At 39.5% G+C, this 27492-nt stretch overlaps 1 protein-coding gene across 6 annotated transcripts; it reads right to left on the bottom strand.

Moving 5' to 3' along the window:
* Window positions 1–9596: 9596 nt before the first annotated feature.
* uckl1b (uridine-cytidine kinase 1-like 1b) lies at window positions 9597–25551 on the bottom strand. 6 transcript variants are annotated; one of them, XM_068342093.1, is made up of 16 exons: window positions 25434–25496; window positions 22985–23054; window positions 19626–19819; window positions 19049–19155; window positions 17734–17904; window positions 17370–17441; window positions 16416–16605; window positions 16152–16213; window positions 14299–14318; window positions 12687–12785; window positions 12494–12587; window positions 12064–12126; window positions 11813–11935; window positions 11495–11602; window positions 11254–11410; window positions 9597–11079 (listed from the first exon to the last, which is right to left on the bottom strand). In XM_068342093.1, the coding sequence occupies exons 2-16, from the start codon at window positions 23050–23052 to the stop codon at window positions 11000–11002; spliced, it is 1608 nt and encodes a 535-aa protein (XP_068198194.1). In that variant the 5' UTR covers window positions 23053–23054; window positions 25434–25496; the 3' UTR covers window positions 9597–10999. The 6 variants fall into 6 exon arrangements, with proteins under 6 accessions (XP_068198194.1, XP_068198214.1, XP_068198186.1 ...); XM_068342113.1 differs by lacking the exon at window positions 22985–23054 and having other exon boundaries at window positions 25434–25551; XM_068342085.1 differs by lacking the exon at window positions 25434–25496 and having other exon boundaries at window positions 22985–23354.
* Between the last annotated feature and the right edge of the window lie 1941 nt (window positions 25552–27492).

Genomic DNA, 27492 nt, shown 5'->3' with positions numbered 1-27492 from the left:
CAATGAACAAACTGCATTTGGAAGAGAAATCCTTCAAATCTACAACGGTTTTATTCCCATGTTGCATTTTATGGAAAATCCTTCAAGGATCCAACCGTGTGAGATAACATAATCATCATTAATTTAGTCCCAATGATCATCATCCACTTATTGATCAGGTCAAGCAGCTGATTGTTGGGGACCAGAAAAGGTCCTGAAAGCTTCAGGCTTCTTCCGTCCACTGGAAGGAAACGCCGGCTCCAGGCTTTATGGGGCCCCACGGGGAATTTAAGGACCCTCCCACCACCAATACTATTGATTATTGTGAATGCTTCATTATTTTAACATTCACTATTGTATTGCTGTTGTTTACATTCTGTTTTCAACCGGTCTCTATCTGGTAAAAAAATAAATTTAAAAAATTCAATTTTCTATTTGCTTTTGTTAAAAAAAAATACAATGAAGTAATTTAGAAACATGACAGTAAAAAAAAGATTTTTATTTTAGAGAATCCTGAGACAAGATGCTTGTGCTGCAACTTATAATTCTATATTATTCAGTTGCTCTTCTTTGTGTGGTAATAACTTTAAATGGAACATATCTGCACGCATCTATTTGTGGGTCCAAACAAAGGAAAGCGGCTCAATCAGACAAAAATGAAGCCAGCAGGTTTCAGCTTCCACGAGACGTGGAAGTGAAGCATCTTCAGCGAGTTGAAATCTGCCTTAAAGGGCTGAGACCAATCACACTCTGGCTTCATTATCACAAAGCCTGCAGCATTTCAATAGCTGCATCATAAAAAGTTCCACCATTTGAAACTAAATGAAACTTTGCATGTACACTCAAGACAAAAGTGACGGATGTCTCCTCTCTGTTAAATCTGGATTGCTCGGAGACAGCTTGACTTACGGCCAATTTCCTTCGGAGTTCTGTCCTCGCTGAAGACTTTATAGATTGATGGCGGACGTGTTTTAAGCCCAATCGTGCTCATTTAGTGTTCAGTTGCACTTTTTGACATGAGGTAGAGAATGCAGGTGGATCAGCTGTCATTCTTATCATTACTGCTTTTTTTTTGCATTGATATGAATACGATGTTTAATTCAAACTTATCAATACGAGGAAAAGTGTGAGGAGTAAGTTAATAAACAGCAGGAATCCAGACTCACCAGACCAGGAAATGTTTTTCCAATCTTCTATTGTCCAGTTGTGGTGAGCCTGTGTGAATTGTAGCCTCAGCTTCCTGTTTCTACTCGACAGGAGTGTCACCTGGTGTGTTTTCCTGCTGGAGTCCATCTGCTTCAGGTTCCACATGTGTGTTCAGAGCTCCTCTGCATACCTCCGTTGTAACGGTGGTTATTTGAGTTACTGTTGTCGTTCCGTCAGCTCGAACCAGTCTGGACATCCTCCTCTGACCTCTGGCATCAACAAGGCCTTTTTTTGCTCATCATTTCCTGGAGATGGTTGTGAGTGAAAATCCCAGCAGATCAACAGTTTCTGAAACACTCATTCCAGCCCGTCTGGCACCAACGACCACGCCACGTTTAAAGTCACTTAAACCTCCTTTCTTCCCCGTTCTGATGCTCGGTTTGAACGGCAGCAGATCGTCTTAACCACGTCTACAGGCCTAAATGTTTCTGCCGCGTGATTGGCTGATTAGATATTTGCATGAACAAGCAGCTGGACAGGTGCGTCTAATAAAGTGAGTGTGTTTGTGATTGGATGCACGTCTTTTTTTTTTTTTTTTAACCATCATTGAGTTTTATGCAAATTAGCAACACATTTCAGAATTTTATGGTCCAGCTGCGTCTATTTTTTTGTCAACACACTGAAACGGACTTATATTTCAAATTCTAATCAATCAATCTCACAGTGTGTGTGAAGGCAATTCTATTATATATATAAAATATTGTTTTACTGTGGATTAGAAAGCCAGTATGTGGTTAATCGCATTCTTTGGAGTCTTGAATTATTTCCCGTTAGAGGGTCAAACTTTGTGTCTCTGGCTCCTTCTAGCTTTCGGCAGATTGAGCTGCAGAGACAGACAACAAATAACAGTAAACCATTGAAAGTTAATTACAAAGATTCTTCCTCTTCAGAGTTCAGTCCAGAATAAAGTATTGTGTGTCCGTGTCTTTGTAACGCTGTCTGTCAGATTGGGCTCTTGATTTTATTTCTCTTCTTATCTAAATGCATGTATAAAAATCCTGCTTTAACAGAATCGCTGCAGATTGTGTGGTAATATTCTCCTCATGAATTAAAAAGATCCATCACCATGCAAACCAATGCTTCAAATTAATATATTGATTTAATGTCATAAATAACCGCATACATATACAGTAGATGATCAAGGACAAAAAAATGAAAGTTCTCCACGAAGTTCTCCTGCGTGTATAAATGATGTATCGAGATCATTCAATGTGTTTTTAGGTTCACCCAGCTCAGTGAAGCAGAGGACATGTTTCAGTACACACACACACACACACACACACACACACACACACACACACACACACACACACACACACACACACACACACACACACACACACACACACACACACACACACACACAGTACCATTCATTCAGTAATCTAGAACAATGAGCAGCAAAGGCCTTGAAGTTATTTGTCGGCTTTGACACGCTAACTGTTCAAAATGTTCTTACCCTTAGAATAAAAGTCAAATACGTGTTAATTATGCGTTATGTAGAGAAGTGGAATTCGGTTATGACAGACCTCGTGAACCACCACGTCTTTTCCTCCACCCCCCCCCCCCCGGTGTGGCTCTATGATGTCGGTAGATTCATCGGTGTGGCGATTATTGTGGAAATATTTAGAAAAACGATCACGAGCAACATTTCTGCCAGTTTCTCCTCACATACCTTCATCTGTTCTCCCACATCCATCCATCCTCTCATCCCTATTCTGTCCTCACACACACACACACACACACACACACACACACACACACACACACACACACACTTACACACACACACACACACACTCCTCCTCACAGTCCAGATGGCCTAGCTGCCCCCACATTCACTCCCCCACATACACACACTTGGTGCACTCCACCCGACTCCTCCACACCCCTACGGGAACTGTACTCCCTTTGGAGGAGTGGACCTCATCTCAACTCCACCCCCACTACCACTGTGCATGCACACTGAGACACACACACACACACACACACACACACACACACACACACACACACACACACACACACACACACACACACACACACACACACACACACACACACATACACACACACAAACACCACCCCACAAACACCCTTATTCGCTGTTCACACACATCCCACTGACCACAGGCTTAAATACACCCACACACCCACACACACACACACACACACACACACACACACACACACACTGACACAGACGCTCTTGTTCAGAATTCTGCCTCATATCTGACCGGTCTACAGAGAGAATGTGAGTATTGTAGGTGTGAATGGAACGTGGCCTTTTTTGGTGCTTTGTTTTTTGTTGTTTTATAGTTTCCCTCTCCTCATTTTGTCACGTAAACACACACACACACACACACACACACACACACACACACACACACACACACACACACACACACACACACACACACTGCTCACTAGCATCTTCCATGGCTGGTTTAGCTGTTGCTAAGCAGGAGCAGCATCTTTAGGATGTCTGTCGAGGAGACAATCGTTACAGGGGGAGAAGTCCCCCCCCTCCCCCAGACACCATGGCTGACACACACTCATGCCCATATACACTTGTTTTATTTCATTTTTATAATTAGCTAGTTGGGGGGGAGGGTTGGAGGTAGAGACGGTCGTCAAGGTAGAAAGAGGTGTGACTACGAGGACTATTGTTGGAACGCTCATGTGTTGATTGGACGTGGAAGGGAGAAAAAAGAGGGGCAAGTCGATGTAAGACTAGGGCACGGCGGTGTGGGGTGGGGTAGACCAGTGGTGGAGGGTGTGGTTAACGGTTATAGCGCTCACAGGAAGCTGTGAGGCGGGGAAAGGGGAAGTGAACCACCCCCACACTGTTCCAAGGCCGCGGCGGTGCGCTTCTTGGGGGCAGGAACTAACTGACCTCAGCTCACAGCCCCCAACATACACACATTCATCTAACAAACACACACACACACACACACACACACACACACACACACACACACACACACACACACACACACACACACACACACACACACACACGTGACAGATGCTGTAAGGTACGGTACGGTAGGACGGATTGCGTTTGCAGCGTGAAGCATCCGTGTTTCCAGAGAACGTCACAGATTAACTTTGATCCGAGCATCAATAAATAAAAAAAACCTGAGATAAAAGTGACAAAGAAAAAGGAAAATATATAAATTAGGGGGGTTAGGGTGTAAAGCTGCTGAAATGGGCTCCAATCATCATCATAGACATCAGATTAAAGGAATTAAAAACACTGAAATAATGAATAAAAACCCACTGGAATAACAGGAAATAAGTAAATAAATATATGTGTGAATGAACAAAGGGTACTCAATGCCTCTGCTGTATTTCCTGTTGGAGACATAATCTGTTTAAATAATCCATGGCTGCTGGGACAACAATTGCTTTTGTGTCAGTACAAATTGGTTATAGATTAGCCAAACAATTTTCTTCTTTCAAGCAAATTGTAAGAAAATGATTTTAATTTACTAAACTACAACACCGGAAATAATGAAACGTCTCCATAACTTTAGATGTTACGTCATTCCTGGGAATTCAGACCCGCTGTCTTTTTCTTTGACCTGAAGTTCTCTGACCTGAGATTCTCCGCTGAGCCCCCCCCCGGACTGCACCCTACACCAGAAGTCTTGGCTCGGACTACGATGTGGCTTTTCAGTCCATGCACATGTTCATTCAGCTCAGTCATTCCCAGCCAACTGACCCCCCCCCGGGGCAAACATGGCTGAAACGCTTCAACCCTGGTCAGCTGACACACAAACACGTCGCTGTCGGGCAACAAAGGTTAAAGCTGGGACAGATAGCATGAAAAGACACACACACACACACACACACACACACACACACACACACACACACGAGTGCACACACACACACTTAAGGTTGTGCTCACTGTGCAAAAAATTCAAGAACCTAATTTGGAAAATTGGAGGGCAGTTGATCCTTAGAAAGCATGTTGTCCTCTCCATCCATAAGACAATAGCTGTTGTGCAATATAAGGGGCATTATTCACCGATGTGACCCCCCGGTCATCTGGGTTGCACATAATGTTACCTTGGTGACTGCGTTTAATCTCCCCACAGAGAACTGGATCCCAATCTGACCCTTAACCCTGGTGAAAGAAAGGTCACAGGGGTCACACACACTCCTGGTCTTTTTTTCTGCGTGACAATATTCCTCTGAAAGGATGTTCGCCAAATTGGATTTCATGGGGAACAAACAGATAACACAGGGATGCTTTATTTTTTAACAAAGTTGGACATTTGTGTTTGCTTCATTCAGACTTAAGATGTCAAGAGATTATCGAGGTGGAGACATAAAAATATTATTTCACCTTCCGTTTCTTTAGTCTGTTTCCAGAATCAAATATAGATTTTTATGAAGAGCTGCAAGGTTTGAGATGGATTAGATAATAAGATATTAGAAAAACAATTTAAGCCAAAATAGGACACGTTCAAACCAGAAGCACAAGTTACGCAACCCTAAATATTTTATGTACCTCCTCGTAATACAACCTAAAAGAATGTCAGAGGTGTTGAAATGTATTCAGGGGATACTACTTGTCTTTTATTAAATCACTAATAATTTATAACGCGTCTCAATATGAGCCATACATACACTCTGAAGACATACTGGAAATAATAAAGTGATTTCTTATCTCATATGAAAACATTTACAGGAATAAATACATCACCTAAAGATTACATACATCTGAAAGACTGAATTATGTATTATGTAGAGGTTAAAATACGTAACAGAATCACATTTTATTCCCTTTCCGGTGGATTCATGCCACCGTGTATTTCGCACCAGAAATAGAAAACTTTTTAAAGCAATTATTTTGAAATGTTGCGCTTGAATGCCAAGTAGAGCCTCTGCTATTTTCGATTTCTTTCTAAAAATGTTTTTCACAGAACATTTGATCTTAATAAACATTTCAGAAAGCAGAGAAGACAAAGACGAGATGAAACAAACGATGAATCTCCCAGGCTGACAAGCTGGGCTACTAGAAACGTCTTTCGGGGAATTAAAGGAAACTGAAATGCTTCGTCCGCTCAAGATAAGAGATTCTTTAAGTTTGTTCTTTTTAAATGTATATGGGTCATTTTATGAAAAAAGAATGAAACAATTAAATTATTTGCTAAACCCATGAATAATTGTTTTATTTTATTTTGATTTCTTTTATTATAAATAGCAATACAATGAATTTTGCATATGAAATTCCATTTTATATGAGAATGTTTATTAAAAGCTGACCTGTAAACCGAACTGCAGATTGTAGAATACATTATAAATTAAATCTATTTAAAATGTTCCACTGATATTGTTCAATTTTTGATGACAAATCAAGAAAAGGGATCGAATTACTGCCTTCTTTTATTGATTTTTGCATATCCCATACACTGTATGCACATATAAATAAAGGTGACAGATGTTAAATAGAGATGCTATACACTGCCTTATCCTACACCTTAAAATTTCATGTGCATCATTTCTGGTGTGGAACAATACAGTTATCAGCAAAAATGTTAGCGCAGACATTAAACAGGAGCAGCTGCTTTAAACTCACATGGGAACAAACAAGGCTGTTGTCATTACATCCTCACCAAAAACACCTCGTCTCAGCGTTTGTCAAATGGGCAGTGTGTGAGGAAAACTTTAAAAAATTATTAGTATTACCTTGCCGATGGAAAGAACCGTTTTTGAAGTTAAACAGGATAATAATAATTTGTCTTTGTTAAATAATTACAGAACTGTCCAGAACCTGTGAAGCTTCTGCTGTGGTTAATGTGTGCGTTGCGCCCTCTGCTGGTGAATAGGACGCATTGTGCTCAGTGGGAGGGAACTGTTGCTTTCCATATCATTAAATCAGAACAATATTAAGAGATTAAACATTAATTTTGTTAGTTTTTCATGTATTACAAGTGGAAGAAGGTTTATTTTTCTACAACGTACTGATGCTATTGTGTGAGCGAGGAACCGGATGAGTAGAGTCTGACATCCAAAAAATATAATCATGAAAATAATCAGTTGATAAAAATAAAAAGTGATAGTTGTTACCTACCTAACCACCTACTTTCTAAATATTAACACTTTCAATACAGGTCAAGCAGGTTTTTGTTGTTGTTGTCAGTTTGTTTTTTGCTGATCGTCCTCATAATTTGCAGAGGTGAGTTGGCATTCCACGGGCTGACGAACCTGAGATTGAGCCTCAGATCACCATTCTCAGGTTGGACAGTCCTAGAAAGAGCCACTCGTGTCATGGTGTGGTGTTCAGACTGCTTTTAGTCCACGATGAGTGGAACTCCTATTTAGGAAAAAACAAAATAACTTGATGAAAAAGATGAAATGTCTATTTTGGGATATTTTTGGTCCAGATTTGTTCAGACATTTGTAAATTTGCGTCTTCTAGCCAATACAATGATCAGCATCACCGTAAAAATGAAAAATAAAACTGTTCAGATACACAATAGTACACATTAAAATACTGTATATATCATAGGGAGATTACACAGTACGTACTACATTCTCCACAAGTCTAACTACAATCATCTTTTGAAATAATACTAAATTTGAGTTATTTTTAAAAAAAAGCATAAATTTGAATTATATCCAGCATCCATCATGTACTGTATGTGTAAGCCGATGTTAGAAATTTAACACCAGAAACCATAATTAGCCAGTGACAATAAAACTGAGAATAAAAAAAAAATATAGTGACCCAATTTAAATTATCTAAGAAAAAATAGGCATTTTCATTCAATTTGGATACAAAAAACTGCAACTTGTGCTCTTATTTTAAAACATACTGCACCTCCTTTCAATAAAACGGAAGCTTTAATATCATGATAACTCCAATCTCTGCATATCAAATGCATTTCCTGGCTCATATTTGTGCAAATGTTCTCTTTCCAGAACCCGGAGCCCAGCATGGAAGGTTAACACCACGTCTGGCTCAGTGCTGTTAGCTAACCTGCAATGAAACCACTCAAAGAGCAATTAAACGCTTGGAGCTTAATGCACAAACTGCATCCCATACTAAAAACATCTAAATCACCTCGCCCTGATTTTATGAGGACAGTTCAGTCTCTTAGAATTGTTTCTCTTATGATAAACTATGCAGATGGAGAGCACAGAGAAAGACGGAGGGAAAGGAGGAGAGGAAGGGAAATACTTTTCCCTCTTCATAGGACTAATCTAAACCCTCTTCACATGTTTCACAAATACATCACGGCCTGAATAATTTATCCTGCACTATCTGCATTAAGGCATTGTACTGTGTTGGCCTACTCGCACCATCACTTCATATGCAATGCAGACACACTGCCAGATAACACATTAACCCCCCTCCCCATAAAAAAACCTCTCTCATCTCACAGCAATCATCACAATAGAGGTGAATCGAGGCAAGTTTGTGAAAGTCTTCTCTGTATATTTCTACATTTCTTACTGACCTGGCCAGCGTGGAGACAGAACCCTTCAAGAGAGAAGTCTTCATCACGTAAAAACGAAGAGGCAGAAGAAGTGACAGAGCAGAGCGACCTGGAGTAAAGCTCAAGTCGTGAGGATGTAGAAGAAACGCATCACCTAGTTGAAAAAGGCCACTCCTGCAGGCTTTACTGAGCTGTGACCTCATCATGTTCAGCACTACCAATGGGATGCTACTGTCTCAAACACACACACACACACACACACACACACACACACACACACACACAAACATGCACACTACCTTCCTGTTTGTCAGTACTGTAGTAAACTTTCCACTGACATCACAGTGAAAGAACAGCTATGAAGACTTTATATCATTTGTCAGGATGCATAAAAACACACATTAGATTCAAAACCACTTTTGTTGCACACCTTGAAACATATTTGTGTGAACATGTGAGATTAGAGGGATTAGTACAAATTTAGTGAATTAAAAACTCACCAGACGGACATTTCAAATGTAGCAGAAAAACAAAAGGGTCTAAAATCTGCAGATTAAACTGGCACAGGAAAGAATAAAAAGCCACATCAGAGACCTCTGATATTCTTAGCTGTTCACAAACAGATTCTCGCGGTGCCAGTTTTTACCTGATGAGCTGCCGGTTTGTGACCATCAGTCATCAGAAAGCACCAATCACGCTTTACTTCGGTTAGCATCTCGACAGCTGTCAGCGATAATTAGGGGAAAGTGATGGAAGATGTCAATGTTCCGATCCACAAAGACAAGATCAATAACTTTGTTCTTTATTTTAATCTACGAATGCAGACGTTTCAGCCACAAAGTGTTCACTTTGGTATCGTATTTTAGTAACGCTGCCTAAATAAAACTATATTGAGTTTAACTGGAGTGAGCTGGTGAAACAGTCTGAAAAAAAGATACATCAATATATGTAACATAAGAGGTTTATTGCACTTTTATTAAATATATGTAATAAAAAAAACATGCAGCAGGAGTAAACAGCAGGCAGTCGAACACAGACTGCAAAAATAATCAGTGGTTTTTCAGCAGACTGACCAACAGTTGTCTTCAGCAGTAAGCACACACTGAACAGTAGCAGGTGACTGAATGGAGAATAAACCAGAAGAGGTATATGAAGAGCTGCAGTTACGTTTTCAACATGTCTCATTTCAAAGAAATGCAATTCAAGCAACTTTTATGAATAATCTGCTTTCATTTGTATGAGTCATGATGAATTTGGACAAGATCGGACTGATAGAACTCAACAGAAAACAATACTGCTCATGTCAGACACCAAACAGGCTTAGAGGTGGATTTTATGGAGTGTGATTCGATACTTGGAAAAAACTTTCAACGTTTCTCTCGAGGCACTATCAAACAGGCACCGACATAAACCGGTAAATCTCATTTCAATAAAGCTATCAGGTTAAAACATCAGGCACTGATACGACTTCTGGTGCACGTTTTTTTGTTATCAATTTTTAAATTTCCAGCCCTGAAAATAACCCACCGACAAAAATCAGACTGATATAAACACTTAATTTGTGTTATGAATGCAAATTGTCAGAGCATAAAAAGATGCATGATTTGACTGATTGGTCAGGTCTCTCCGTACCCAAATATGTAAATGAAGCCCATTCAGCATAAGTACACACAATTGCTTGCTTTAGCTGCATAATGATAAATTATTTTCAACAACTCTTTCAAATGGTTGGGTCTCAATCCAGAGAAGGAAAAGGCTGAAACACAGAGCGAAGAAAAAAAAAAAAAAAAGACATACACCTACACATTTTCCGATTTAATGGTCCGTCAGAAAATGCTCACGGCGTCAGAAGTTGAACTACAGTTTGTGTAAACTTTAGTCAAACTTGTGAGGAAGGCATGCGGTTTAAAAAAACAGCCTTAAGTGTGTTATATTTCTTTTTTTTTTTGCAGCACGTGCAAAGAAACATTCATTTGTGTCATTCCTGGTTAAAGGCTTAGGGCTGGATATATCTCTTCAAAATAATGTGTCTTCAAATTTCAATGGATTCTCACCATTTAAACACAAAAAAATAAACATTTGAACCTACAGTAGTTACATACGGTACATATAAAAATATCTCAGACTTCATAACACAACTTTACACAACATCATTTGTATAAATTAAAACATTAAAAGTTTTAGCAAGGTGACTACTTAATCCTGCTTTTCAGTTTGGTTTCAGGGATCCCATTTTGCCCCAGATGAACCTCATTTTACACCTCAGTGGATGCAAAGAATATGTCCTCATTCTGGGACACAGCCCTGAATCACCTAAAATATTTCATTAAAACATAATCAATAAAACATAAAAGCAATCAGCAACTGGGTTCATCCATCTCTTCATCGCTCCAGTCGGGGGGTGCGTCTGTTCCAAAATATCGATCCCCAAAATTACCTACGACCAAAAAAACAAGAACAAAACCACAAAAGCGATTTTTGTTAAAATTGAAATATGTGATTTTAGATTATGTAAAAATTAAGATTGAGATTAAGACTAAAATGTACATAATCTAGAATAAATAAATATAGGGCATCATGATCCTCACAATGACAGTCTTCTATTTCTCACCTATGCCGGGTATGATGTGGAAGAGGTCGTTGACCTTCTTGTCGACGGCTGTGGTGATGATCTTGACCTGTGGGAATGCATAGGCCACTGAGTGGACGCCCATTTCTGCCATCAGCAAAGACACCAGCAGGATCTTGTCCTCCTGAACGTCATGGTCCTGAAAAGGGAAAATACGTCCATGAAAACCATAAAAATTAACGCCACACATGTAAGTCTGGACTGTAAACTCAAGCTCACCCACCAGCAGAACCCGAACCGCCATCATGGCAGCGGCTCCAGTGGACACAGTGCAGTCCATCAGAATCACATAATCTTCACTGATGTCTTTTGGTAGACGCAGATAATGAAGCTGGAAATGTTGAGACAGGGTGGGTCAAAACTAACAAAACATCAATTTCATCTCCTGGAAACAAAATCAGGAAACCCAACTTTGATGGGAAGAAAAAACTGATGAGCAAAGAGCAGGAACAAGGTGAGATATTATTAAATATGGTGTTGATAGGTGAATATCTCTCATATTAAAGACAAAGTTTTTCACGAGAGTCATTTAAATCTCTACCTCTGGCTCTCCTGTGTCCTGGTTGGTCTGGATGAGGATCTTGCCGATGCGGACGTCTTTGCAGACGGCCCTCAGCGCCGGCTCCATGGTCTCCCCGGCGCGTAGGATGGACACGCCTGTGATCTAAAGGAAAGCAAAGAAAATGATCCAAAGGTTTGTTGGATTATTTAGAGGTGAGATGAAGCTCTTAAAGCGCTTTACGATCAAATCCAGCAAGTTGAGGCAGCATCATCTAACTTGGGTTCACTCACTCTCTTTCCATGGAAGGTCCTGCCTTCATAATCCTCTCCCTGGGGGGTCTGGATGACGTGGACCTGAGAGAGTTTTAAACACAAACAGCGTGAGCGCCATTGTCGCCTTCTATACAACACAGGAAAATAATTTGTGACCAACAGCCACTACCTGCACCTCAGGGTTAAGGTACGGAAACTTTCCACAGTGGTGACTTGGTAAGTTTCCATTCGTGCATTTTTGTGGTCGTCTATAAATACTTACCTTTTTTTTCCATTAATCTTTATCTTAAGCTCTTTTCACATTTCAACATCACAGAATGCATCTCTCTGTCTTGCCAGCTTTAGTCTGTTTAATCTCACACTTTCAGAGATAATGTCGTAAAACAAAAGAACCTTTGTGCAGAACTAATTATGTGTGTGTGTGTGTGTGTGTGTGTGTGTCTGGTACCTGCGAGGGCAGGAAAGAGAGCGCTCGCTCAATCAACAGACGCATCAGCCTCTTGGAGTAGAAGATGAACTCATCACGGCTGGTTTCCTTGTTTCTGAAAAGGAGGATTGGAGGAAAAAAACCCCCACAGAAGACTTGAGCTGCTGCAGCAAAGCAGCTTTTATTTGGATGAACCCGGGGTCTCTGCTTTTACCTGATGATGGTGTGCATGCCCCTGACCTGGGGGGTGCTCTCCAGAACACTGAGTGTCTGGGGAAGTGGTTGGGCCTGGTGCGCTGAAGCCAGGGCTGCCCTGTAATCACAGCAACATATGGCAGAGGAGGGATGGAGGAGGGTCAGAGGAGCAGGAAGGAGAGGGATGGACACACACACGGAAACAACATACTATACATAAAACTGACAATCAGCATCATTAGAAACCCCACACACGTGTGTAAGTACATGCAAAGAACAAATTACTACACAAATAACGTTTCAGTAGACGAGCAACGGTGACAATGGCAGTGTGTAACCACTGTAATGGGATTACTTTGAAAAAGGCAGACGTACAAAGCTGCAAAGCACACAGTTCAAGTGTTGTTTTAGTGGAAAATTACAACAGCACAGAGACCATGATGATGGAAAAGTTAGAAATGTATCAAATGAAAACTGACTCATTTTAAAAAATTTGAATGATGACTAAATTAGTTTTCTGCCATCACAAATTAAAGCATAATGATTTATTTTCCATGATGGGTCTCTACTACTTTTACAACCCCTGGTAAAAATGATGGCGTCAGCAGTCTGGGAGGTGTCTAATGTTGTAGAAATAAAGCAGATCACAGTCATGACCCAAATCTTAAGTCATTTCAAATGGCAACTTTCTGGCTTTAAGAAACACTAAAAGAAATCAATAAAAAAAAATATTTTGGTTGTCAGTAACAGTTACTTTTTTAGAACAAGCAGACAGGAAAAAATGATGGAATCACTCAATTCTGAGGAAAAAATGATGGAATCATGAAAAACGTTATCAGTCCATGACTGCTGTGTATTTTCTGTTTTCCTAACATGTTGCTTTAAGTTTTCTGTTTGACGTTTTTATGTCTTCCTTTGTCATCCAGTGCGCTGCCTCTAACAACCTCCCCATGTTGTTTCTACTTGGTTCAGATTTTTAGACACAGCTGGCTCTGATCAACCAACATCTTCAGCAACATTCTGCGATGATTTTTCCTTCTTTAAGAAGTTTGATGTTTCTTTTATCTTGGCTGACATTTGTCATGTTGGAGCCATGATTCATGTCAGTCCACTCAGTGAAGCGGCTCCCGCGGATTAATGAGCAGATCGAATCTGATACAGGTGTTGGGTTTGGGAATAAAAATTTACAGGGTGATTCCATCATTTTTACCACAGAATTGAGTGATTCCATAATTTCTTCCCTCTGCTTGGTCCTAAAAATTAAGTTACTGACGACCACAATTTCTTTTAGTATTTTTTAAAGCCAGAAAGTTTACTTTTGAAATAACTTTAGATTCGAGTTAAAAACTCTGATCTGTTTTGTTTTTTTTCTACAAAATTCAAACACTGAATGAACTGGTGACTCCATCCTTTTTGCCAGGGTTTGTAATAATTCCATAGGCCGCCACACATGAACATTAGGTTTAAATATCTAGTAAGCAGAGCTCTACCCTGGGCTCTACTGAGGAACAGACACACGCTTACAGCTACTCAGTATCACAGTCGTATCGACACCTCATTTATCTATGATGTCACTGAGATACATATTAGCCAGATGCAAAGAAAAGAGAAATCATAGCAAATCTGCTCACATATCCCAGCGGAGTTTCCTCTATGGGGGAGATTTTTTTTTCGATGAAATAACAATCACAACAGAGGGGGGGACACAGAAAGACCAGAAACAACAGATAAGAGGAGGAAAAAAATGAGAAGAGACAACATCAGGTGGATGAAGGGATGGTTACACACAGTGAAAAATGCGACAGCTCCGATTTGAAAATGTCAAATGTCTCTGGAATCGTTGACCAACCTGCCATTTGAAGCAAAATATTTCTTTTCTATTTTTTTTTCTCTTCAATTTGTGTGTCATGACCCTAAGAATTTAAGTCACATTCATGCTTTAAAATCTGCAGAGATGCTTTGGGTAAAAGGAGACATGTTTGAACAGATCATGAACTCCTCACACATGCATCCAATGTGATTGCGTGGGAGGCGCACAAGCTATCGTGTGGCTGTCACTTTTTCTCCGTGTAGAATAGTAAAGGTTGGTATTTCAGCTCACAGGCCTCAGCACATCCTGTGTCTAAAGACAGACACCAAGCTCACTTCCTCTCTCTCTGACACTGTGGCCGACATTCAATGGAAAAAACTCAGCGCTTTGTAGTCGCTTATTGGAAACTTTCTCTGTGGCTGAAGTATATGATAGTCAACAGTAGCTATAGCAGGAGCTTCCTCTCTCGCTTTGTGTACAGTGGCTTTCTCTGCTCCTAGGTGCTGCTGAAAGGAGGGGTCACTGACTTCAAACATTGGTGTATTTTTAGACACAGAAGGCAGCAAGACTGTGAGTTGTCATTTTTACGAGTAAATGTAGAGAAGAAAAACCAACCCAGTCTGAATTAAATGCTGGCTGCACCACACAAAGTCCAAACTCAGCTATAAAATGCATGTAGTTTGTTTATGTAGTCCTTCATCCAAGTCCAGTGTCATAATCTCAGGACTGACCATTTATATACATTTGTTCTAGAATCGACAGCGCTATCTGTTGGTGTCCCACGGCAGCCAGCAGAACAGGTACAGGTTGGTTTTACTGGCCCTTTTCCTCTGTCTCCCAGTAGGAAGCTGAAACAGCCGGGGAATTCGAGAGACGGTGTGGAGAGAATGAAAGACAGGATAAAGGCCACTCTACCTGACGCTGAGCTCGCGCTGTGAGCCAGGAGGTTTGGGGATGGACGGGAAGTGGGGGGTAGAGAGAGTGAGACAGCAGTCCATCAGCAGTGTGTGTGTGTGTGTGTGTGTGTGTTACTGTTTGTGTTTAGTGGTTAGGGAACAAAGCAAACTGTGTTGCTGCACAAAAGTGCTTCCCAAAAGCAAAAAAATTGTGTATTTGCAATTAGTGTATGTCGCAAAACTAATCCAGAACAATACAGTCTGGTTCAGAACTAAAGTGCAATGAACAATGAACCATCAACACACGACTTCTATTAGGACCATGCAATTAATGGCACATTGGGTTATAAGGCTTTATGAAGATTCCAGTCTCACTAATACATCTGAAAATGACTTGAAATTTCTCCAAATAAGAAATTTGACATTTTAATTTTACTTTTAAACAAATAATAGTTGCTTTAATTAATAAATTCTATCATGTTATTTGTTAAATAATGTAATTTTCTCCACTTCCTGCTGTTCACACTCATTGAAGCGTGGCACATCAACTGCACTTCCATCCTCCTCTAAAGTGACTGCAGTGTATTTTCTGTTCACTAGAGGGGGTCGTGGAGCTTAGAATTTAAAAGCTCACACCTTTGTACCAAATGTTCTCCTCAGCTCTAACAGTAAAATTGAGTTAAAAACCTTATGAACAGAGAAAAATGAATCGCCATAATGCCTTTTGTGTAAATTAATTATGACACGTGTTCTGTGTTAAGAGCATGTGATCTCTTACCTCTTCTAGCTGACTGTGGACATGCTGCACAATCAAATCGATGGCCACCATGTTGCCGCCACCTGGTGGGGCAATAAATGGTATGGTTTCATTTGGCATCATGGGAAAATGTAGTTAATATATGTTTGAATGAAGTCCATTCTTCTACTGCTGCTGTGCTCATTGGAATTTATTTCTGTTTTCTATAACATAGGAGCCGCTATATAAAATCTATACATATGCTCCCATGCATTATGCGTATGTCTGTATGGTTTATGTACACACCTCGTGGCACCACAATATCAGCCAGACGCATAGTGGGTTCGATGTACTGCTCAAACGCCGGCTTGACAAACTTGTTGTACTGCTTGATGACACCTTCGATATCTCTTCCCCTCTCGGTGATATCCCTCCTCAGCCGCCGCACCAGCCGGATATCTGAGTCCGTGTCCACAAAAATCTTCATGTCCAGCAACTGAACAGAACATGAAATAGAAGCACATGCTAAGTTGAAAATGAGGCTTTATATAGTACGCACATTCACACAAAGGCAACATGTCAAAAACGCCAAACTAAATTTATCTTTTTTTCTTCTATTTTAAGCTTCTTTATGGCGTTATAGGGTCAAACTCATGGAGCACAATTTTACTGACAGTTGTGTGTCGCTATAAATCACGTCAGGACGTTTGTTTTATCGTTGGCGTTTCATGTGCTAGAAGCTGACAGACCTTTGACAGCCAATGTCAAATGGTCAGAAAATAAGCGTGGTGAAATTTAGATGTGAATGCACGCAAAAAAATTAACGTCGACACAGACAACATATCTGCTTTGACGCAGTTCTTTGTTAAAAGAATCACTGAGCGTCATGCTTGTGGCGACTCAGTCTAATATGTACCTTAAAGCCCATTTAGGGGGACTTTAGGGCAGAACTTGAATATGGTACTCAAAATATTGTCATTGGTAAATGTTTGTTAACTTAGAATAAGTCTTTATTTCTAAATAGGGAGAATTCACCATTTCTACAGCAGCCCTGACTGGAAAATCTAAACTCTGTGTCTGTAAACCTTTTTTCCAATGTAAATATTAGACAATTACGCATAACCAGTTTTATAATGACCTTTAATAAATACATGTTACAACATTGACTTTCTAATATCTCGCCTATACATGTTTGATCACGTGCACATCTGAATATTACACTGACAACTTAAACACTGGAAGATAATAACTGTGACCTACCTGCAAGAGGTTTTTATCTGTAAAGGACATGATTCCCTCAAATATGATAACACTGGCTCCGTACACGGTTTTCTGTGGTAGAGAAGTGCATATGAAAATACAGTAATAGTGTAGCACTTAGACACACAGATAGAATACACTTATAATACTATATGCAATAATACTATCATAATCCTAATCTGCTTTAACTGAAGAGAGAAAATGTAAGTGCATCTCATGAGCAACGAAATATGAGAACAAGTGTAAAACAACAGCAGAGGTTTGTGAAACTTTAAACCTCTGGTGCGTGAGCTTCTATTCAGCCTCCTGAAATTAATTTACAAAGTAAACTGACATTTGTTTGGATGTCAGCGTTCGTCCTCACCCATTCCTTCTGTCTCCCATGCGTTGTAAAATCATACACGGGGATTTTCACACTCTTGCCCTGTTTGAGCTTGTGCAGAGTTTGTGTCAGCAAGTCAAAGTCAAAGGCATCAGGGTGGTCAAAGTTATAGTCATTGCTGGCAGCTCGGGCCTGCTGTTCTGACGACAGGACCTGACGGTCGAAACAAGAATGGAGTCACTTTATGGAAAAGTTGCAGCAATGATACAACCAAATACACAAAATGACCAAAAGACTTCTCAGTGTCTGAGTTTCTGACCTTCTCGATGACAAAAACTATCACTTGAATATTAAGAACATTGTCATTGTAGAATATTCAGAAATTGTATAAAACCAAAAATAAAATCTTGTATTAATACACACAATAATTTTAGAACACATGATAAAAATATTGCTTTGGCCCTTCAGTAACCGTAAATTATATAAGTGTGCAAAAACAGCTGGACCCAGATCACTAGTCAAGAGCAGTATAGTTACGAGGCCTAAATTTAGGACGTCATGTGCTTCTGCGACGTCTGTAACAGGTCACTGCAGTGTGTATGCGCACTTTGAACGGTGGTGCATCAAACCTAAGTTTCATTCTCAAGTAAACAGGTTCTACACACTCATGCTGAGTAGGACTAATGTCATAGGCTACCAGGAAACCAGACCTTGAGGAAACACCAACTGAAGAACAGGAGACATAAATTTAAGAAGACCATTAGTATCCGAAACAATCTGGATATTGACCTCTGACACTGCAGTCTGGTGAGGGTTCAATGCCCATGGACAATGATAATCCCTGCTCTTTTGTCCAATCTGAAATGCTGCTGTTAGACTATGAAGGGATTATGTAACCAGGAGTGAATGGAGATATAGAGGGGCACATGTGATGGCTCTTGCTTTCACTCCACCATCTTTTTCTCTCACCACGGTGCTTCACAGACTCGTCTGCCTCATAACATTTTTTCCTTCCGACCTCCCTTTTCTCCAGCCACTTCGGTTCTGCTCATTTCCCCTCTGGGATCCAAAGACAATCTAATTTTCTCTTTGTCTCCATCTTCTGCCCTCAGTCTCTCTTTTCATCTATTCTCTCAACCCACTGGGTGTTGGCAGCCATACAAGATGAAGAAAGTCATTATAAAGGATTTTTGAGAGTATGCATTTATCATTGACTGACATATGACAGATTTTGTTGATCTGTAGTCTATGGAATAGACATCCGGTATCATAACACATTAAACTATTTGCAAACCGATGTCGTGCTACATGTGAATGGATGCTCTTCATGCCCCACCCACTACACTCACATGCATACCTTGTAGAAAGAGTCCATAGAGAGTAGCACAACCCACGGGACATCTAGAGCTTCAATTATTTTCCTGGCCACCGTCGTCTTTCCTGAAGCACTACCTCCACACAGACCTGTGAAAAGTATTGATATGAATTGTCCACATAAAGTTTGCAGGAATGTTTCCTCTCATAAGTATAATTTTAAAATTCTTTTGCTTATAGCCTATCAGTGCTAGAATACCCTGTAGGATACCCTGTTAGGTGTGTCAACTGTTACTTAAATCTATCAATCATCGTCATCATCATCAAAAGATCAGGATATTTTCAGATATTCCTGTTCACTTGTACAAAGATAAATCTTTACACAATATTTCTCAGCATAAAAGCAGAGTCAATGCAATCTAAATTAGGATACTGTCAATAATGATACTGAAAGTGCTGGGAATACACATTAGCTGCTTGTTATGGGGTATCAGCAAATGTTTTGTGTACTTATGCGTTTGTATTTTAATGTCTGTACTGCACATTTATAGGGAATCGAAATAAAGCAAATATATAAAAGAAGAAAAAATATAGCTGTTGTTAATTAAAAGCCCTCATACCGATGACGAAGGCCTCCTTGGACTGCGTTCCGTGCTCGTTGTACCAGGGCGGCCGGCCGGCGGTGTAGATGGTTCTCTTGGAGGTGCGTAGGAGAGGAGGCTCAGACTTGCATTGGCTGGTGGTTCTCTTCCGGGGTGAACGGCCTGAGCTGACCACGGGGAGAAGTCGGTCCAGTGATCCATCGCCACCTCCACTGCAAAGCAACAAACAGAGCATGTGATCCCTGTTTGGAAAGAAGGAACTCATGGTTCCCTTTTTGAGCTCATTTATTTTATAATGCTGACTCTTCATGAAACTCTATACACCTGTTTGTTGTGAATTTTTTAATACAGTATCATCATTATACCCCCCTTGAAGCTGAGAAATATTAAATAATCTAGAAAGGATTTAGGGTGAAACTATTAAGTAAAACAAATTAAACAGACATAAAGTAAGCCAACATATTTAATGCAAACTTATATTAGAAAATTAAGTAAAAATTGAGTCACTGCTTCATATTCATCCAATCACAAATGCATTAAACTAAAGTTATTTGATTTACCTGTTGTTAACGGAAAATACTTTGAAAATCTCGATTTTCAATGACAACAATAAAAATAACACAACTCCCCCATAAAATTTTCACAAGAAATTTATACAATTCACAGACTTAAAAGCTGCTGATCAGTAGAAAATTGCAAACAGTGCCACAGTGATGTGGCTTATGGTATAAATTACATGATTTATAGATTTATAAACCTACAGGAGACAGAACAACGCCTTTTCAAACCACAGATGATTAAGTCCTTCTGTAAAGAGCTTAATTTACGAGCTGGTGAGACTTGTGTGAAAACATGATATGACACTGCAAAAACAAGGTTGTCATAATTTTTTTTTACATTTGCACATTTATCTTTAATAAAAATTCACAATTTGCAAATAATGACTTCTCAACATGTTTGGGTGTGTGACTAACAAACAAGAGTGAACTTGTGCTTTGTCTTCTCTTGTTAAGTTTCTTTTTTACATATTCAATCAGAATCAGAGTCTTTTTCTCATCCCGGAGGGGACATTGCTTTTTTTTTTGTACAGTTGCACTGATCAAAAAAGTATAAAAAGGTTCAAACGAGAAAAAAAAGAAAAGAAAAAGACTCTTTCTGCAACATATTAATAACAAAAAAGAATTTAAAACTAAAGGAAATATTTAGTAATCAAGTTACTGTATATAGAATAATCGACAGGTGACCTCTGTTCTATTTACAGAGAAAATGCTGCCAGCACTACAGTTTATCATACTTGTCTTAATTACTGCACCTGGAGTAATGACAGTCCTGCAATCACTTGCGCAACCAAAATGTGTACATGAAATGTTTAAGGTGTCAAAACTGACTATGACTGAGGCAGATGTATTAAGTCATATACAAAGCAGCTCATTCAAAGCTTTGAGATTCTTGTGGGAGCCAGTCAGACAGAATTTGCAATTCAAGTAAATCATTCTGTTCAACACAATAACACACACAGTACGGATTTACACTTCAGGCACATTTAAGTCACAGTTGTCCTGTGTTTCTAAAGCCAAAAATTACACATTTTCTCAACTTCTGTCATAGAACGTGTTCATATATTTAGATTGCTATTCCTAGACTACAAATGCTCTATTTTGACTGTAAAAGCAGCATGTGAAGAAGAATGAGCATTAGCATTCCGCTAATGGCAGGAGCTCATTACGATTCAGAGCAGAACAAACAAACAAAGAACTGGTATAACCCAAGCTGAGTTATCGGCTGACAAAACCACAAAAAAACAAGTCTTAACGTTTGGTCTGACAAAGTCTGAGTCATGTGTGCGGTGTTGTTATGCAAAATACTTTAACCTGATGGAAAAATACTGCTATGGTATCAGGGAAGCAACAATTTCAAGTCACTGATGATCAGGAATAACAGCACAATTATTGCTAAGAAGCATAACTATACAAATGGTCCTTGTTGTTTAAGTACATCAAACCATTTCGAGTGAAGATTATACCCGGAACAGTTGAAAACAAAACTTACTGCAATATTCGAGACATCCACACTTCACCAAGAGAAAACTGTAAGAATCCAGATGCCATGACCAGAACTGGCTGCGTATGAGTAGAGTCTTTGTTCTTCCTCTGTCTACTTCTCTGATATTTGGCCAAAGTTTCCACATTTATGAAGGCCATACACCTCCCTAGGTGGTGTGTCAAGGGGTCACAGGTGATGCAAACAAGGCGGACCAAACACTTATCTTATCACTCCAGTCAATTCAGCTTAGATGGAGCTTGGGAGTGAGAACACATAGACAACGCATAGCACAGCACACCCCACCTGGTTTATCAGTTAAAACCAAACCAGGGTGCAATAAAAGATTACTTCAGTGGCTTGATCAACAGTCACAGTGCATGCTAAACATTACATAGAATCTGTGAATGCAATCCAGTGAAAGAAAGCCTCGTCAGGAGTTCACAGCAGACGTTGGACTGTCTCTGTCCAAATGGTCTCCACTACTCAATCATTATCCTAGAAAACACAAATGTTTTTTATATTGTTCTCTTGATGAAACCCAATAATTTTGTCTAAGATTGGGAGGCAAAGCCAAACAAACAACCAAAAATTTAATTTTAATTCTTTAAGGATCTAGTAAATGCTATTTTTTTTCTCAATTTTGCAACTATAGATTATAGTCAGGCTTGTTAGTTACCTCCTGTGCTACAAAAAAATTATAAATTTTGAGCTAAGAATGTTTCACTAAAATAATCAATGAAAAAAAAGAGATGCTTGTGATCTCTTATTGAAGTATGTATTTGTGAAAATAAGGAATATATGCTTAAATAAACATTATCTTAATATTGCATCAACAAAACTATTGAGACTTCTTTAATAAAACCTGAAATCAACCAAATCCTAACTGATAGGCATTCCACTGATACGACCTGGAGTGAACAATCCTGTTGATCCACATTTGTAGAACAGAGCACTTGTGTCACACGATGCCTTAAAAAATACTCAAATGTTCAGAACACCTGACGGAACATCGATGCGATGCTTTCATTTTAAATTTCAACGCAATTATAGCGTACAAAATATTGATCACACCTTTCTGATGCCATTGTAAACAGATAAAAAATCCCAGGCATGCAACACAAAGTTACAGAACAAGTCTGAACACATTTACACTGATGTGGGTTATTCCAATAGCAGATCTTTTCCTCAAAGCTTTTGTTCTGTCAGTTAAACGTTGACATCATAGAATTCGAAAATACGGTTTAACAAGAATATCAGTACTTTTTGAAATTTGAGCTGAAGCTAGCAGAATTTAAAAGAAAATAGAAGTATAAAAATAGATATAATGCACTTACCTGCCATCAGATCTGAGAGTCCAACAACCAGATATTCTAGCTCCTGAGTACGCCGGCAAGGAGTTCATAGCTGGAGAAATGTTTGAGGAAGGTTTCCACTGTGTGTACTCCGCAAATTGTGTATTAGACCAATATTACTGCCAACAGGTATGGACAGACATTTATATAGATGTGTACAAAGAGAGAGAGAGAGAGAGAGAGAGAGAGAGAGAGAAAGAAAAAGAGATATGGGCACTAAGAGTGGGGGGATCAAATAAAGAAAAGAAACTTTCAACATCTGTTTAGCTTTCTGTTTCCTACATTCGACGTAGTAATAGAGGGAAAGGCGTAGGGAGCGCACTTAATCCGAAACTACAGAGCAGCTTTTTTGTCCACTCCTCCTTCACCCGCTTGCCACTCCTCCCTGCAGCCGTCCAGCCAACAAATGTGAGAGGCTAGCCCTCCCTCCAGATTATGTTCATTAGGTGATATTAATAGAGCCAAACGTTAGAGCCAGACCTTCCTACTCTGACACACACATCGCGTCTCGGTCATCTGTCTTTGACAGTCAGTGTAATATGTTGTTGGACATGAAGCAGAAACCAGCAGGGAGCAACAGAAACTACAAAAAACAAGCTTGGAATAAAACCCTAAAAATCTCAATGTCGTTCTCCCCTGATGTTGACACGTTAGGCTGTGTTGTGGTTTTACCCTACAGGAATTCGCCATGTCCCTGTGAGCTTTAGACCAGTTTGTCTGACACGCAGACGTCTCCTTCCTAACTTCACTAAGAGTAAAGGGAGGGAGAAAACAGCATGATGAAACCCAACACTGCCTCCATTGCGCTGTCAGCTGACAGCTAGAGGAACAGCCCCAGCCCCTGGCAATGCACACAAGCATTGCATAAGCACATACATGCACACTCTGCAATTCCTACGAGGCTACAAGAACAGACAAATAACTAGTTATCAGAGGAAACAGAGCGACACAAAAAAATACCGGGACTGAGCTTTCAACTGCAGATCTCCACCACTAAGAGAAGCTACTACATATAATTCAGTCCAACAATAATCAATACTTTGAGATTAGACTCAAGCCTAATTTTTTTAAACTTCCTTTTTTGAAATCACAGTGTAGAAACACAAGTGAAATACCTGTTTCGCAGTTGTTTGACAACTGTCGCTTTAAATTGTAGTTAGGAGACAGCTGCAAGGCAAAAAAGCAGCTTGGAAACAAGAACCCTGAAGTGGTTGCTATGTCAAACATTCAGACATCTCTCTATGGCTACACAGACGCACCGAGTGGACAGCTCGGCAGTAAAACGTACAAACATTGTAAATACCGTGCAAAAAAAAAAAAAGTTAAACTCTTCATTAATGAAGACACTGAATGACTTAAAAGCAAACTTAAGAGCTATTTCAGAAACTAGAAACAACCTCAGCTAAAAAATAAAATCTGCACGACTGATGGTGTGACATTTGTGTCCAGAATATGCTGGGGAGGTGGTGACTCAAATGGTTATAGTTTGTCGTGCTTCATTTTTTATAACATTACATTTGATAGAGAAATGTGTTTAGAAAAATCCAAGTCTATATATTAATATACTTTAACCCCCCTTTGAAGCCCCCCTCCCCCCCGCTGGGGTACTTTGTACACGTTTTAAAGCATATAAGGCGTTGTCATGTTAAATATGAATTTAACGTTAATCCTGTTTTACAGGTTATTGCGTCCAAACAAAAACAAACTCAGGACGCAGGTGGCAGTGCTCTGGCGCCCTCTTGTGGTTGTATGTGGTTCACCACTGAACACTGGTTGTTATGTGGGTGGTTACACACAGCTGACAAACTGGATTAATATGACAAAGTGACACGTCTATGAATATTCAACAGCAGTATTATTAGTCTCAGGCAAATGTTTGAAAACTGTTTTCCTATGAGAAAAGATCGAGTGTCAGAGATTCGTACTGTGATGTCAGCACTATGCCATGCTTCACTCTTCTGAAGGGAAACGTGTTTATAACAACTATATTCACGTTCATAGTGTTTCACAGGCTACACTACGACATCTGCGGCAACAACAGCTGTGGGCTTTGGCATCTTAAAATGTTATGTATGTGTTTTTGTGGTTGTACAAGTATGACAAATGGAGTTATGCTAGGGAGGGCAACACATGTAAATTAACTGCTGTAAAAAAAAAAACCCCAAGTGAGACTGGGCAAAAAACAACAAAAATCCTAGTTTGTACTTTAAATTAAGAATTACAATCGTAATTCCTGGCTGCCAATGCAGCGACATATGACCTTAATAAGCTTACGTTCACGATACAGTGAGTGCACTTAAAAAAGGGACACAATACCATGTCGTGTTTCGGCAAAGATGCTTAAAACAACTGTGAACGAAAACTAGTAAAGGACGCCAAAAAAATCGATTCGAAATTCCAGAGGTTATCGAATAGCAGCCAGTGTTTTTACCTGTTCGATACAGAGGAAGTTTTGTCTTCGTTCTCCATCTTTGGCAGCCTGTCTTCTATGCTAACAGTTGAATTAGCTCATCTATTGTCAATCAGGTGTGGAGAGAGCAGCTAGCGTTGATGGATTATGGGACTTGTAGGCATATCCTGCTCCACCGTCTTAAAAGACACCTTGACTTGCTGCTCATGTTAACTACAAGTCCCAGAATGCATCTGCTCCCGTTCACTCATGCAGACAGCAAGCGTGGCAAAAACATCATCCTCACCAGATAAGGCCTCATGAAAGCTGGCAGTGGCTTCAACAGGCCACGTGGAAGAATTTAAATTTATACACAGAGGATTTTTTGTGTTCTTCAGACCTACACATATAATTTACATTTGAGGTGATTATGTGTAAATATTTAATAAAGTTAAGGACTCGTTTAACATTTATCACAATTTAGTTACAAAATAAGAAGCATGGTGAAGCACACAGTGTTTATGCAAGATTTAAATATGTGTCATAATAGTAGATATCATAAATTTAATTAGTTATAACTTATATATTCATTCATTCATTACACATAATTCACATTCAACATTTATACATTTTCTGACTCACCACAGCTCATGATGTAGGAAGTGGTAATCCTTACTGCTGTACATTGTGTCATAATAAAGGTCAATGGGAATAAAAATCATCAAACCGGTGAGACTGTATTCACAATCACTGAAATTCAAGAGTATAAAATTTGAAACATAGCCTGATCAGCGTGAATTGTGACCTGTCTCAGCATTGTGCTTCAGACTGTGCTGGGACGCAAACCTTTTTGTAACACATATATGAATGTGCCATTAACGATGAAGCTGGGCTCGGTGTGAACCGATTGGGCTGCAGGTAGTGCCTCATGCTACTAATAGTGATAAGGACACTTACCAAACACAAAACTAGAGAAGAATCTGTCTAAGTTTGAGATGACAGCATAATATAATCAATCCCAATTTAGTCACAAGTGAAGTAGGACATTATAATGACCAGATATAATAGCATAAGCCCTTGTCACAAATCACATCTGTATGTTGAAGCCATATTTAATTGGTTAAATTGATGAAAGGTAGTGCCATTAAGCTTCTGTGCAGTTCATTTAGCTCATAATTGTTTCATATATATCATCCTGTCATTCACATCTCTCAGGCATGTTCAGTCTTAATGATCTGTTGTCAGAGTCAATTTGAAATATACGGTGTTCTTAGCTGATCACATCTATCCAATAAGAGTGATGCACCATCATTGTTAATCTGCCTTCCTGCTTTTGTCTTTTAAACATGGGTTCTCTCTTTACTTCTAGTTAATTCATGGTGCTATTATGCATGTCCTCCATCCCACACACTCTTCATGGATTCACAAACTTGAACTTGTCAGCAGCCTCTCTAACCTAATCACTTTCAGTCATCAGTCACCGCCACCTCCAGTGTCTGAACTTACAAGGGGGAATACATCTTGCTGCAGCTCTAACCAAATAGCCCTTGATCACAATCTCCCTGAAGAGTGTAAGTGCCAAAGACATTCTGACAGAGAACTTATAACATCATGTCTGCTGCAATAAACAGTCATCTTCATTCACTTGTCTATCCTGATTGGAAACCCTCTCAGTTTTGTGAGAGATCCCTCTGTCAGTATGAAAGTCAAATTGTCATAATATTAAGTCACTAATATAATTTTAGGATTTAAGTATTTTGCACATTAGACATTTGTTATTTGACTAACAATGGCTCCATTCCACTTAGGAGTGTAGGTGGGGCAGCATGCACCAAACAGAATTTGTAAGGACATTAATTTTATGGGGTACAGCTGTACAGTATGATACAAATCCAAAAGCAAAATATTTCTACAAATCTGTGTAGCTACGCTGACCTGTACCCTGCATATGAAAGATGGTGGAAAATTGTTCTTAAGTTTTCATATAATTAGAGAAAATCTTGTGAAAAGTCCTAAAAATGATTCAGAAACTGTTTTTAAAAAATGTCCAAATGTAATGCATTCTTCTGTTGGAAAACCAGCAAGCAGTTTTTGTGTGTTT

The sequence above is a fragment of the Antennarius striatus genome, chromosome 2 (genome assembly GCF_040054535.1).
Source record: "Antennarius striatus isolate MH-2024 chromosome 2, ASM4005453v1, whole genome shotgun sequence".
Taxonomy (NCBI): domain Eukaryota; kingdom Metazoa; phylum Chordata; class Actinopteri; order Lophiiformes; family Antennariidae; genus Antennarius; species Antennarius striatus.
The sequence above is the reverse complement of the archived record's forward strand: the minus strand, read 5'-3'. Positions and strand labels throughout refer to the sequence as shown.